Source organism: Phoenix dactylifera, chromosome 13 (assembly GCF_009389715.1).
Source record: "Phoenix dactylifera cultivar Barhee BC4 chromosome 13, palm_55x_up_171113_PBpolish2nd_filt_p, whole genome shotgun sequence".
NCBI classification, from domain to species: Eukaryota; Viridiplantae; Streptophyta; class Magnoliopsida; order Arecales; family Arecaceae; genus Phoenix; species Phoenix dactylifera.
The window spans coordinates 10,708,684-10,723,382 of record NC_052404.1 but is presented as its reverse complement, the minus strand read 5'-3'; the positions used below and the strand labels follow the sequence as shown (position 1 = coordinate 10,723,382).

At 38.5% G+C, this 14,699-nt stretch overlaps 2 protein-coding genes across 10 annotated transcripts; both read left to right on the top strand.

Annotated features, from left to right (window-relative positions):
- Positions 1 to 1,158: 1,158 nt before the first annotated feature.
- LOC103721907 (protein NETWORKED 2A) lies at positions 1,159 to 5,531 on the top strand. Of its 2 annotated transcripts, XM_017846364.3 has the most exons (3): positions 1,159 to 1,451; positions 2,314 to 5,098; positions 5,193 to 5,531. In XM_017846364.3, exons 1-2 carry the CDS (start codon positions 1,358 to 1,360, stop codon positions 5,085 to 5,087), a joined length of 2,868 nt encoding a protein of 955 aa, XP_017701853.3. In that variant the 5' UTR covers positions 1,159 to 1,357; the 3' UTR covers positions 5,088 to 5,098; positions 5,193 to 5,531. The 2 variants fall into 2 exon arrangements, with proteins under 2 accessions (XP_017701853.3, XP_038988988.1); XM_039133060.1 differs by having other exon boundaries at positions 2,314 to 5,517.
- Positions 5,532 to 8,227: 2,696 nt separating this feature from the next.
- LOC103721908 (glycine-rich protein A3-like) lies at positions 8,228 to 14,554 on the top strand. 8 transcript variants are annotated; one of them, XM_039133056.1, is made up of 4 exons: positions 8,249 to 8,325; positions 12,817 to 12,834; positions 13,234 to 13,610; positions 14,125 to 14,554. In XM_039133056.1, the coding sequence occupies exons 1-4, from the start codon at positions 8,264 to 8,266 to the stop codon at positions 14,364 to 14,366; spliced, it is 699 nt and encodes a 232-aa protein (XP_038988984.1). In that variant the 5' UTR covers positions 8,249 to 8,263; the 3' UTR covers positions 14,367 to 14,554. The 8 variants fall into 8 exon arrangements, with proteins under 8 accessions (XP_008810512.2, XP_038988984.1, XP_038988985.1 ...); XM_008812292.4 differs by having other exon boundaries at positions 8,286 to 8,325; positions 13,269 to 13,610; XM_008812290.4 differs by lacking the exon at positions 12,817 to 12,834 and having other exon boundaries at positions 8,228 to 8,325; positions 13,269 to 13,610.
- Positions 14,555 to 14,699: the final 145 nt, after the last annotated feature.

The following is a 14,699-nucleotide window of genomic DNA, read 5'->3' as shown; positions in this document are numbered from 1 at the left end:
AATTACCTAACGTATGGCATTTTTTTGGTTTGTTAAAGTGAAAACTAGATAATGACTTCCCAAAAATTAGATTCCTTGTCTCTTAGATATCAAAAGCAGAAAAAAATATTTTGCCTATTTGATCATAGAAAACGTTTCCCCTTGTTCTACTTGCATATATGTGCTATTTGAGATCATATTGTGAAAAAAAATGTTCTGCCATGAAGCTAGACAATTGCATGCTTTGACGTAATTCAAATTATCTTGCTTGCACAAATTATTTAACATGTTACTTTTCCTTTATTTTTTTATTTAAAATTACATAGAACTATTATGTGGATAGTATATGGATATATTTTGATCCGCACCTAACTCGTTTTCAGCCAAACCCTTAGCATGGAACCATACAAATCCATTTGGCTCAATTATAACTGGCTCCCAAATCATAAGTCCAAGATGGCCCCTCAAGAACCTAAGTTCCTTTTTTTTCTTTTAGGCTACATCGGCAGCTCACACTAGTCTCGCATAAGCCCTGTCATCTGAATCAAATGACAAAATACTATACAAACGTAGAGAAATAAGCATAGAACGGGTCTATAGAATATCTTCAGAATGATGAGTAGTAAAGGAGATGATCTAATCAGCAGTTCTATTCATCTTTCGGAACATGTACATAACTTGTAATACATCACATTTCTTCAGTAGCCCCCGAATGCCCTCTAAAAATGGGTGGTCGAGCATCTTCGGCTCCATCTGTAGAATCTACTAATCACTTTCATAGAGTTTCTCTTTAAAATGATGCTTCGGGCCTCCAAAATTCGTCTTGCATGAAAGACTTCCTCCCAAATGATCCTAAGCTTTGCCTCTGAAAATTGATGACTCAAAGGTGCGCGGAGCCCTCAAGAACCCACGTCCAGCGTGTACGTGCAAAGGCCGAACGTGCATGCATGCGTGCGTTTTAACCTTTTCTCAACGCGCATCTCAAAGCTCTCGCTCTTTTTCCAGAGAAGAATCAAAGCTCGATATCAGGAGACACTTGGTGACGTGCAGTGCACCCATGGATTCCACCCTCTTTTGTTCTCCTTTTCCATCTGCGCGCCAGCGAGGCTGCGAATAGATATTAGCCTTTTTTGTTCCCCAGCCATTCCCGCACCAACCTTTTGTTTCGGATCACACCAGCAACCCTTCCTTTTCAGCCATAAAGCCATTAAATTCCATTATGGTGGCCAACCTGCGCCTCCTCTTTTCTCCCTCTTTCTTCTTCTCCTTCCCTGTTTTCTTATTTATTCTTGAGATGATGTTCTCTTATTATATGTTATGATAGTAGTTCAGAGGGGAGGGAAGAGAGAAAGAGGGAGAGAGAGAGAGATCAGGAGAGATGTTGCAGAGAGCAGCGAGCAACGCGTATTCATGGTGGTGGGCGAGCCACATCCGGACGAAGCAGTCCAAATGGCTCCACAGCGACCTCCAAGGCCAGTCTCCTATTCATTCCTCTTCTCTTTTTATTTTTTTCTTTAATTGTGATTGCTCGATTGTTTATTTTGGATGCAAAGAAATTGAATCTGTCTGGTTTTCTGTATGTGGTTTGACATACAAATTGTGGGCAGATTGGCGACAATCTATTGTTCTGCAATTGCATTGCCCATAATGTTTTTCTTTCCCCAACAAAAATGAGGATCTATATATTGATCTATATCTTCTGGTCTTAACAATAAGTTGGTAACTTTAATGACAAGGTATTTTGTTTGAAAAACAAAGTAGCAAATAAAAAAAAAGTGATAGAGGCAAAATAAAAGGAGCTGTAATGAATGCAAAGACCCCATTCTTATCTGCTTGTGACTTGATGAGTCAAGTTGGTGTTGCAGCCATGGGGTCAGGAGACATTGATGCAATAATAGACTTAAGAGCTTGCAATCTATGTGATCTTCTGGCAAAGCATGAGTTATGAGACGCCTGCAGGGGTATTGAGAACATGGACAGGTCAAATGATGTCCTTAAAGATTTTGAGGCAAATTTAACCTCTGGTCTTATCTAGCTCTGAATCATACATGTCCAGGCTTGGCTGCGTACAAAATTATAACATTTATTCTTATTTGATAGATTATATGCGTTGTTCTAATTTAACAGCTTTTTTATAAAATTATTTTCTTTTGCGAGCACCTGAACATAGTTCTATCATAGATCAGAGCTCTATACGATTGTATTTTCCAGAGTGTATGATTCCAAAGATTGTCCTTTTTCCTCAATTCATATTCTTTAAGTGGATTCTTGTGGACTTTTGCATATGTGTGAACTCTCATTGCTAATATTTTAACTCGATGGACTTCATAACAGAGATGGAGGATAAAGTGAAATCCATGCTCAAACTCATTGAAGGGGATGCTGATTCCTTTGGTAAGAGGGCAGAGTTGTACTTCAAAAGTAGACCAGAACTTATAAGCTTTGTGGAAGAGGCCTACAGGGCATATAGAGCATTGGCCGAAAGATATGATCACATTTCAGGAGAACTGCACAAGGCCAACCACACCATAGCAAATGCTTTTCCTGACCAAGTCCAGTATGCAATGCTAGAGGAGGAGGATGATAATTTTCCAAAAGCAATTACCCCTATTGATGCCCGTAAAATTCACAAGCCGACGGTGGAGAGCTTGATGACCACAAGAAAAGAGGACCGATCGGCCATAAAGAAAACACAGCGTAGGAGTATTACCTCTCAGATTGACAAACATAAGGCACAAGAAGAGATAAATAGGCTTCAGAAGGCAATTCTGGTTCTGCAGACTGAGAGAGAATTTATCAAAAGCTCCTACGAGAGTGGAATTGCCAAGTATTGGGAAATTGAGAAGCAGATCACAGTGATGCATGAGGAAGTTTGTTGCTTGCAAGATGAGTTTGATACCAGTGCTGTCATCGAAGATAATGAGGCTCGGGCCTTGATGACAGCAACAGCTCTTAAATCATGTGAGGATGCCATAGTTAACTTGCATGAACAGCGAAAGAAATCTGTGGAGCAGGCAAGAATAGAGTCAGGAAGAATTAGGATTGCTGAAGAGAAGCTGAAGGTCCAGAAGGGAGAGGATGGTCGATGTAATTTGGAGACCAGAGCAACTGCTGACGGAAATAAAGAGATTAATTTCAGCATTGAGAACATGGAGGATGAAGTTTATTCTCTGAAACAGGAGAGACTTGAGTTACAGAAGATATGTGAGAAAGTCCAGGAACATTTTGAAGTGAATTCTGATACATCTGTGGAGGAAATTGTGGAGAAAATAGACGAGATCGTAAATGAGATCGTAAGCTTGGAACTTCAAGTTTCATCACAGACGGCACAAATAAATAGATTAAGTTCAGAAAACAACGAGCTTGAGAAAAACCTGCAGAGCTTGGAAGAAGAGAAGATTGTTTTAATTAATGACTCAAATGAATTGAGTGATAGATTAAAGCAAGCAGAAGAGGAGTTGCTTAAAGTTCAGATCCTGGAGAAAACTGTCCAAGATGAAGAAACTACTCTTTTTGCGAATTTTTCTGATGCCTGTCATAGCCTTAATGTTATCTCAGAGAAATTGTTGTCTCCTAAACACCAGGAGCAGGTCAGTGTTACAAATCCATTCAGAGAGGAACAGATTCCCCTTTATAATATTGAACCACAGAGAGAGTGCAAAGAACAAGAAGTTGCACAAAGTCAAGACACAAAAGAAAATTCGGTTAAAGAGGAGACTCATGGGATTCAGGAACTTGGTCACAACATAAAAGATCTTGACCAATCAATGGCAGGCTCTGAGCTTGAAAACAATTCAAAAAGGATCCATGACTCAAAACAGGAAGATAAGAAAGAGTCATCACAAGTGGATGCTTGCATTCAAGTAGAAGTACAAACGCTACCCGGAGAGCAGGAAGATACTCTAGACTTGCAACAATTACTTTTAAACAGACTCGAAGATAGAGAAAAAATTTTATTAGCCGAGTACACTTCAATCCTCCGAAACTACAAAGAAGCAAAAAAGAGGCTCTCAGAAGTAGAGAAAAAGAACCAAGAATATGTTTGTGAGACAATGGCAATCATAAGGGAATTGACAAATGCCAATGCCATGAAGGAGGAGGAGATTCAATCACTTCGACAGCACCTGGGCTCTTCAAAAAGGAGTTCTAATGGGCCCGCTGATGCTAATTCCGCTGAAGCTGAAGACTCATGTCATGGTCACCGCAGGCTCAAAAGCTTATTACACCTCCCAATATTAACGATAGGGAATTCAAACCTGCCAAATTCTGAAAATCCAATAGTAAATGTGCAATCCATTGCTAAAGTAGATACATCAACCGAATCTGCGGACAGAGGAAATCCTCATGTAGAAGACATCAAGCTACAGCACACTGATGAACTGCAAAGAACTTCATCCATTGAAGAAAAATTCAGAAGGGACATTGACACACTGTTAGAGGAGAACTTAGATTTCTGGTTGAAGTTTAGCACCTCATTCCATCGCATACAAGAATTCCAAACCACACTGAAGGACGTACAATCTGAAATGGAGAAGCTGAAAGACAGTAAGTTGCAAGAGGGAATTAACAGTACTGTGACTGACCAGGTTGTGAGAGCTGAGTCTGCGCCAATTGACAGGAAGCTGAGAGCATTGAAGACTGAACTTCAAGTATGGTTGGAACGGAATGCACTGCTTAGGGGGGAGCTTCAGTGTAGGCTCGCGTCTCTTTGTGACATACAAGAGGAGATAACAGAAGTTCTGAAGGAAAGTTCAGAATGTGAAGGAGCCCAGTTTACTCCTTATCAGGCGGCAAAGTTTCAAGGGGAGGTGCTGAACATGCGACATGAGAATAGCAAGGTAGCAAATGAACTGCAGGCGGGACTTGATCATGTCAGGGGGCTTCAAGCCAAAATAGAGAAGGCTTTGTCGAAGCTACATGAGGATTTTGATCTCTCCAGATCTAAAAGTAGCCAACATCCCCACTTCCGGAATCTTTCAACTAGGACTAGAATACCATTGAGGTCCTTTCTTTTTGGTACCAAACCTAAAAGGACATCAATATTTTCATGCATGAATCCAGGATTTCATAAACAGTACAGTGATCTTAGACCTGGCTTTCCTAGGTAGACCGAACAGAGGTTGTTCCTTCTTTCCCTGATAGTTTCATGACTTCAAAGAAGTTTTTGTTCTTCTGTGTATTATGAGATAATTTATAAGACTTACTTTGAACAGATTTCTTCTTAAGTGGGGAGGTGGTAGCTTCATCCTGCCATCTGTTGGTAGTGGGCTTTGAGTTCATGAAGTGCTCGGCATGTTGCCACTGTATCTGATCCTATCACTGACATTCTCTATTATCAGCTGTTATTCTAGTACAAGGCTTGCATCTGGTTTCATGGGTGGGCCTTGGCTCCTTAGAGGAAACTGGAAGGTGTGTGAGGTTCACATTTTGCCCTCCATTAACTTACCAAACTTGGTGTATTTTAAACTGCGAGCTCATTTGCTTTCTTGGTTTGAAGCTTGTATATTTTTGTGATATGAAAATGTAGTTTGGCATTTATTTCTCTGTTTATATTTATCTTCATTAGGTTGCTTATATATTCTTTTGAATTATTAGGCAAATGCTTAATCAATCATCAGTAAGATGATCAAAATTCTGATACTGGTCCCAAGAAGATGTGGAATAAATACTCCTTATTATTGGCTGTAAGGTAATGAAAGTATATTTATGATTTTGGACGAAAACACTTTACAAAGCTAAATTAATTTCTTTAAAAAAAAAAAAGCAAGGGCAAAATGTGAGAAGAAAAAATTAAATGCCACCAAAGAAGCCTTTTGTGGCATGAATATATGTTAACCGAGCCTGTGAATGGCAACTGGATGCAGGAAATTTTCTTCAAAAAAACTTCTTTATATCACAGTTGCCCTAATAAAATACTAGATGCAATCCTACCTCAAAACTTTCTGTCCTAATTTTATTAGGTATAACTCAAGACCCAGCTTATTAAGTGAAGGCAAGTTGGTCGTGCAATTTGTGATGGTGAACCTAGTACATACAGTTGACCTAGCTATCTTTCAGATGCGTGCATTAAGATTAAGCAGATAAAACTCAGTAGATTCTAATATGTAGTGGTGATGAAAAGAAGATTAACCTTCAGGACACTACACATTAGATCCACCAGCATGTAAAAAGACCATGAATTATCGTACGCTTTCTTAAAATTAAAATGATTTTGGGATGTTTTTGATTTACATCCATTGTTCATACTAACTGACAATGAGCATAATACAACAAGTTTCGAACCCCAAACTTGACTGAACTTAGTTAATTGCAGAGTTAATCTCATGCCGAGCTAAGTAAAGCAAGGCCAAGTAAAAGGATGCAAAATATGAAGTAAATGGATTTGGTATGAGTCCAAATTTTAGCTCAAAACTATTTTTTGTTGCTCCTGTAATAGAATTGACCTCGATTCAATCCGAGTTGCTATCTCCACATATTGCCCACAAGAAGGAGGAAAGGAACAAGGGACCGCAGCTCCCTTTTAGCAAGTGGGCTATGAAGCACAATGAAAAGATATAAAGGATATTGATTCCCTCCAATAAAATCTTCTGAATTTTTAAGAGAAAAAATTTATGATATGCCTTCTTTTTTCCTTTGGTAGAATTGATTCGCTGGGCTAATGACAAGCCTGTGTTAATATAAACATATTATACATTTGATGGATGTTTAAAGTTTATAAGATCTGCATTAGGAATCATTATCTAGGATGAAAAAGAAAAAGTTTGATTCCCTTTAATAGAGGTCATGGGAATATCAAGATGGCACAAATTATTTGCATCCAACATTTTTCATTTATGTACTATAAATGTCATGCAAACGTTAATGGATGCGGCAGTTATGGGAATCTCACTCCTCATTTGAATCGTGGTTATTATATTCGAACAAAAATCATATGGGTCAGGGCATCCCAGAAAAAAAATGTGGGCCAGGTTTTCCATTTTGCTATGTTTCTTTTAGTATACATCTTAAAGAAGAAATCCAAAAGTCATAAATCGTTTCTACTAACGGGTTCGTTAGTTCCCATGATTTAAAAAAAAAATTATAGTACATACTAATAATCAAGTAATACATACCAAGCAAATTAGTTATTTAACAAGTTAACAGACACATCAAAGTATATTGATATACAATTTTTAGAACATGATGTTCACTAGTATATAATACACGGTCAGATGATACATACCTAGCAAATTAGTTATCTAGCACCCCAATACACACTTCAAAGTAAATAATATATAGTTTTAGAATATCATATTTACCAATACATACTATATAGCTGATGATACATATTCGTTGACTTTTTAATACATACTGAAAGCTTATCTGATATACACTTAGCAATGATCCAATACATACTATCAAATAAATCGATATACAATTTTTAAAACATTTTTTTATCAATATATACTGCATGGTAAGATTATACATACTAAGTAATTAATTTTTTGTATTTATTTTTTTTAAAGTTACAAAGTTGACCAACTCTGTTTTTAGTAGCACAGGTCTCATTTTTTTTTGACTTTTAATTTCTTGTTTTAAGATAGGTGCTAAAAAAAAAAAAATTGGCAAAGTAAGCGTCCAGCCAACTTCTCTATATAATTTTTGCATTATTATCTTCTATTTTGGCCTGGAGTGCATCCAAAGAACGGTCCGCATGCCTTATTTTACGTCCGCGTGCCCTTCGATTTCAAAATCCAAGCGGATGGTCCGCGGGGCCCATTATTAATTGCGCACGCGGCAACTCCATGGGGAATCCTGCTTCCGCTTGTCCTCCACCAGCTACACTCAGGGTTACGCAATACGTGGCGGATATCTCGGTTCCCTTCGGTTTTTTTTTTTTTTTTTTTGGTTGAAAACGGCATTCATATAGAGGTTCCCTTCGGTTCGGGACCGCGTCTCTCACGCGTTTTGAAGGGCTGAGCCGCCAGCTCCAGCTCGTGGGTATTAATAGGAAGTCGCATTTCTAGGTGGGAAACGTGGGTACTTCTAAGAGAAGCTATGATAACGCGGGGTTCGGGTTGTATCTCACGCGAAAGAACGATCGGTCTTATTTCGGAACACCAACCGTTGGATCTCTCTCCCCACAGTTCTTAAAGCACTTCGAACTCTTCTTCTACCGCCTGCACAGATCTCGAAGTGGATATCTCACTATCCAACGGTAGAGTCGGGCGAAGGAAGGCGAATCCTTCCTTCTCGCGTAAGGTACAACCCGTTGCAATAACGCGTAGCGGAAGAGCCTATAAAGATGGAGGGTGCGACGCTTCTCGGCCTCGATCGCCGAGTGGTTCGGATCTCTTCTCGTTCTTGGTGAGCCTCCTGTTCTTCATCTGTTCTCGTTTTTGTTTCGTTAGTTGTTTCTCTTATTATCGATACCCTATTCTGTTGATCGACTAGATTCTAGGTCAAATATTGATCGGTATATTGCGACATTTCCCCCTTTTTTTGGGGGGGAAGATTGCTTCAATCTTCATTCAGAAAAGGATAAGTTCTAGTAGTTGATGGATTTCTTATTGGTATTTGGAAGGGTGGGATTTATACAGTAAATCTTGCTCGAGTGTTTTAGAAATCCCAATTGATTCCTCCTTGTGATGCTATTAACATGAATTCGTCAAGAGGCAAACAAGATCGCTTAGGTACCCTACTTTTGTGATTGGTTTGATTAATACAAAATTTGTTAATAAAACCAATCTGCAGGAATTTAAGTTTATCTATCATGATGTCATATCAATGATCCAATAAGAGTGTTTGCTATACGTACTAGAATTATTAGATAGAAGGGGTATTGTGTCACTTTTTAAGGTATGACTAGGGTATGTAATTTTGTTTTGTTCTCTTCACTTGCTGATTGTTCTAGAATTTATTAGATTGCAGGGGACCGGATCATTCTTTTTATGTATGTTTGGGTAAAATGGAGGCAGAGCTATTGATCACTTTTTGCACTGCTAGTTGAGGACAAGATGGAAATTTGATACAAGTCGCGTCAATCTGTATAATAGTAACCCATGAGCCAGTGGTTGTTTGAATGATTTATTAGGGATTGGCATAAATTTTGGGGATGGATGCTAATTCCTTGTAAAATAACTGAAACCATAAAGATATAACTGATTGTTATATTAGATAGAAGGTATCCGGCACAAATTTTTATTGGATGTACATTTGAAGATACAGCTTACATTGTCCTAAATTATGGAAATCCAAAGTGTTTGTTTATTATGCAGGGTTATTGTTTAATTATAGAGCGATAGCGTTTTTTGTTGGGATATATTATGCATATGAATTGAGTCATAGAACATATTTTCTGCATGTAAGCAGAAAGTGGAGAAGAATTCTTTAGCTGGATGATCGAGTTTCTCAGGTTTCAAAATTTCTAAGAATGTCAAAAATAAAAAAAGATGAAGAAGTAATGACACGAAGATCTTTGGAATTATGAATATGAATGTACTTAAGAAACCTGTGAAATCAGCATTTATAATTTCCTACTAGCGTCTTGGTGGGTTTTATGCATGCTAATTTGTAAGGTACTTGTTTATGAATTTTACTAATTTATAGGGTCTATATTCTTTTGAACCTTGAAACCAGTGATCCGATACAGATCATGTATAAAGTAATGCTTAGGATTAAGATATAATGGGTCGAAGCTTTTATGAGTTTTGATTCCTACTTTCTTGAAATATAGACTCGGGATAGTTGTTAACAACATGTCGGTTGGTTTGGAGAATTAAGATGGAGAATGCTAGAGTTTGGAGATTAAACACAAAACTGAAGAATTTTGGTGAAGTACTTGAAGGATTAAGGTTTTGAGAAGGATTTTGAAGCTATTTCATGTGATAGGAGCAGTAAGTCTTATGTCAAGGGAACAATATGGAGGGTATAATGTTCAATTTAATGGTATAAATAGAAATAAGCTATAAAGCAAAATTATGGTGAAGGCGGTTCATGTGGATGTCATTTAGAGAAAATGACGAGAAAGAAAGGTAGAAGGGGTGAGGGAGAGGAGTACAGGGAGAGCTATGTTATACTTTCTAGGACCACATAAACAACTTGCCTCTCTTTTGTGAGAATAAGAATTATAGGATAGTTGTAGACCTATGAATTTATGGGGTCAAGTTCGAGCCAACTTATCTCCAATGAAAAAGGGCATATTGGTGCACGAGGCTCCCATCACTGTAGGATCTGGGAATGGTCAAATATATGCAAGCCCTACTCCCATGTGCTGAAAGGTTGTTTCTATGCTTGGAACCTGTGGCACTAAAGTTACAATGAAATAACCATATTGTTGCGCCAAGCTTCACCCTCTATTTGACCACTTATCTAGACCTGAGCAAAAAATAGCCTCGCTTGCTTGGCCCAAGCCAGGCAAAGGCCTGAGTTACAAATCTTGGTCTTAAAGCCATGTTAGGTTGGGCTCTTGCCAGCTTTTTTTTTGTTGTTGTTGCTATTGGAGATAGGTTGGGGGTGCAGGCTTTAGCACATCGATATGGTTGCTCCATTGTGACATGGGAGTCACAGATTCGAAATATGGATATAAACTCTCTGCACACAGGGGTACAGTAGCAGGAGCCTTGTGCACTGGACATCTTTTTCTAGATAGGTGGTCAAATAAGTATGCAAATAGAGTCTTTCAGAATTCTTACAAGAAAAGCGGTGGATAATCCATACAAAAAACTATTACCTAGCATCCTAAACAAGATAAAACTGAAACCAAAAAAACTAAAGAATAAAAAAAGGCTACTTGAACAGCTGGTACATCCTTGATTGTTTATCAACAAAAATATGTGGCAATTGACAGCTCTGCCACAGTAAGCTGTTTATTCCGAACAATAAACAAACAGGCTTGTATCTTTTAATTGGAAACCTATTTAGGTCCCATATAAGCCCTGACTCAAGTTTTTGTTGTTTCTCCTAGTAGCCAATTGCATTGATTGGTTACAAACATATCTGCTAATAGTCCTAAAATTTATGCCTCTTATCTACAGCAAAAAATGTGCTGAAATATTATGCAATTTGAAGCTGCCATAGTTAATCTCACTCAACCTCAGTTACATGCTTAAAATCTCATGCATAAATTTGTGAATACTGAAACTTGTTGTGGTTCTTAACAAATTTCATTGAATGGCTATGGTGGTCTTAGTCATTAGAGAACGAAAGGTTAGTTGTGCAAGGGGAAGGATATCACTTGTTAGGAAGGATTCTGTTGCCAGTGCTCATTGGCTGTACCATCTCTGCCAATAAGGTATCTGTATCAATATTCTCCTTGGTGAGGTACCGTACTAACACATGGTATGCACTTTACTTTTGCTGTGCCAGCACCCCTAGGCATAGCAGCATACCATGTCTGTACAGTACCATACCAGTCCATACCACATTGGTACCTACCATAGCAGTCATGACTGGTAGGGGGACTTATAGCATTACTTCAACACTTGCTTGTTAAAGTCCAAAGATAAAAATACCAGATTCTGCTTCTACTCGTCAAAGGCCAATGTGGTACTTATCAATACCTTTATGATTTACCACATAACACACACACCAGCAAGCAACGATAGGCAAGATTGCTGAAATGTATCGGCTGAAACACTTGCATGCTACAATTCTGCTTTTTCTTTTTATTGCATCAATGCCGTTTTTGGTATCTGATGATGGAGAGTAGATGTGTCGGACGTATTTCTTGCTCACTCTAAATTTGCATGGATCAATAATGTGTGATTTTGAATAGATACTACCAAAGAAAGGAAGCTTTCATAATATTTTGGAGGTTTGGAAGAGCAGAAACAAAGGAAACCGAACCTGCCTTAGTGATGTTTTCATTTCACGTAGCTCTGGGCATGCTGCTATACTCTGGACTGGATAACGTGAGAACTCAAATTGGCCTCTGTCATGCATTTCATTATTGTGCACTGTATCAAACAAATATGAATCAGAACATATTGATATAAGTCAGTACCAATAAGCACCCATTTCAAAGTGCTAGTAACTATGTGGCACAGTATGACATGGACACACTTTGTTGGTGACCACTAATGATTTGGTTATGGGATTTAGGGGTTTCGATGAAGGTCACTGGTCATAGAATATAGGGTTTCAGTTTCTATCAGGTGTCTTAGAAGTTACTATAATGAAATTAGAAGACCTTTGCATACCAACAACTTGAGTTTCAGTTTTTATACAACACAAAGAATTGCATATTTAGAAATGCTAATTGCCTCCTTGCATGTGTACTTCAATTGGAAACATCTGCTTAACCACCAAGGTTTTTGCCTTTTGATTTACTCAACTTTGACAATCGCATGGCAACATGGAAGAAATGTAAATTAATTTAAATTTTATAAAGGACAATAACCCCTTAAATTGCACATGAGATGTATGCATGAGATATATGCATATCTGTACTTCCCAATATGAGAATGCCGCTGTATGCATGGTGAAATTAAGAATTGATCTACTAGAGAATGCTTGCATGTTGCATGAATAGAAAATAATGGAAACAAAAATCACAAGAAAGGAATGAGGATTTGTTTATCTTGGAGTGGACTCTAAGAAATCCTCGATTAAGTTACAAGATAGTGGTCGAACAGGAGTTATAACATGTCTGTTGTTTGTGCCTGCAACTTTATAGGAAATAAAGACGATTAAAGGCAAGTAGACGGAAGCATATATATATATTGATTATGGCATCGACCTTCAATTTTTCACTTTTATTGATGTTGGTTGTTATATCTAATTTTTTTAATTTAAAATCCACTTTCTGCGGTTAGTTTACTAACTGTTTGGTTTTCATAATGCATATACTTTTATCAGGAAGAGTTCATTTACAAGGTAATTTACATGATTGCAAGGCAACGTGTTTCCATTCATTAACTTTCCAGAGGGGCCAATCATATGAAAAGGTTTGGTGTAAGACCTCCTAAGGTATCGATTTTAGTGAAAATATCTAGCATTGGCTGGCAAATTTCGTGTGCCCTTCATTGGGCTTAATTTATTAACCAAAAAAAAAGAGATGCTGATTCTTTCCTCATAGTTGGCACTATTTTTCAGTACCTTATATCGACAAATATAAGCGATAAAGAAGTCAACCATGCTTTTCCTCCTCTCCGTAGTTGCTTATTAACTAGTTGTTTGTCTTGGACGATGTGGCAGTATTTTGGTCAATATTTATCGAGTGAAAGCCTGTAGTAGAAATTTTGTATATAGTTATACTTTTGACTAATATGACAGGTTTTATCAATTATTTTGTGCACGATCCATTTCAGTGAGGAAAATGGGAGGTGGGAAGGACAAGCATGATGGGAAAGACAGCAGTGACAGAGGATTCTTATCAGACATGGCACATGGACTTTATCCATCAGGACACCACTCTGGATACCCTCCAGCACCTGGGGCATACCCTCCTCAAGGTTACCCCCCAGCACCTGGGGGATACCCTCCCCAAGGTTACCCCTCAGCACCTGGGGGATACCCTCCTCAAGGTTACCCCTCAGCACCTGGGGGATACCCTCCTCAAGGGTATCCTCCACAGGGATACCCTCCACATGGGTACCCACCCGGTGGATACCCACCAGCAGCTTATCCTGGTCCATCTGCTCCACATCAAGGTATGTATCATTTCTACAAAACTACAGATAGCATATTGGAGAGTGGAGACCTTTCTTATGATCCATCCTCCATGTTGGTATAGTGTTTTAAGTGGTAGAAACCCATGGAACCATCAGTGCTGCTCTATTGCTACTATAGATCATCTAATCCTTACTGATCTGAGAAGGAAATTGATGAAGGCTAAGTTCTCCACCGAGATCATTATTGCTATTCACTTATTAGCAGCACCACGATTATTTAACCATCCTTATCATTATTAACGAGCACAGTTGTACAATTAGAAGCTGTTATTTCATTTTTGATTGTTCTTGTTCTTTGTTTAATTGTATAAATCATTACACACAACATGTAGGATCATCTCCATTCATCTAACAACAAAGGGTTCCTTCCACTTGTATTCCTGGTTCTTTGTAGTTCATAATATGAGCCCCACCAACCTTGTTACTTGGACGGACATTGATCCTTGATATCTTTAATTTCTTCGACAATCACCGGGTCAAAAACTTTTCACAGGACATGGATCTCACATGGGAACGATGCTAGCTGGGGGTGCAGCCGCTGCAGCGGCCGCCTATGGGGTGCACCATATTGCACATGGTTCTCATCATGGTGCCACCCCTGGGGCCTACTATGGTCATATGCCTGGTCACCATGGCAAGTTCAAGCACCACGGGAAGTTCAAGCATGGGAAGTTTGGCAAGCATAAGCATGGGAAGCATGGCATGTTTGGAGGAAAGTTCAAGAAATGGAAGTAATTGCTACTAGTGTTTTATTGCTGACTGAGCCAGTGAACTTCTTTCTTTATAGTGCCAGTCAAATATCTGCTGATGCTATTGCAAACTTTATGCTTTTTGTCTTCTCGTGGTTGCGACTTTGTTCTCTACCTATAAATGCATTTAGCGCTTGATAGTTTGTAGAAATAAATGTTCTTCCTTCTTTTCTACTGGTTGTTTACAGCTGGCCTGGGTCTTGTTCTGGATTCCTTTTTTTTTTAAATTGGTTTGTCCTAAACTTCTAATTTTGATGCTTTAGTTTCTTTCCATTCGCAATACTGGCCTGTTCTGCATGGGAGCCAGCCGAGATGGAGA

Coding starts and splice junctions, on each gene's coding strand:
- LOC103721907 (XM_017846364.3), top strand. CDS start 1,358: ATGTTGCAGAGAGCAGCGAGCAACGCGTATTCATGGTGGTGGGCGAGC. Junction 1,452..2,313: donor GCTCCACAGCGACCTCCAAG/GCCAGTCTCCTA, acceptor ACTTCATAACAG/AGATGGAGGATAAAGTGAAA.
- LOC103721908 (XM_039133056.1), top strand. CDS start 8,264: ATGGAGGGTGCGACGCTTCTCGGCCTCGATCGCCGAGTGGTTCGGATC. Junction 13,611..14,124: donor TCCATCTGCTCCACATCAAG/GTATGTATCATT, acceptor AACTTTTCACAG/GACATGGATCTCACATGGGA.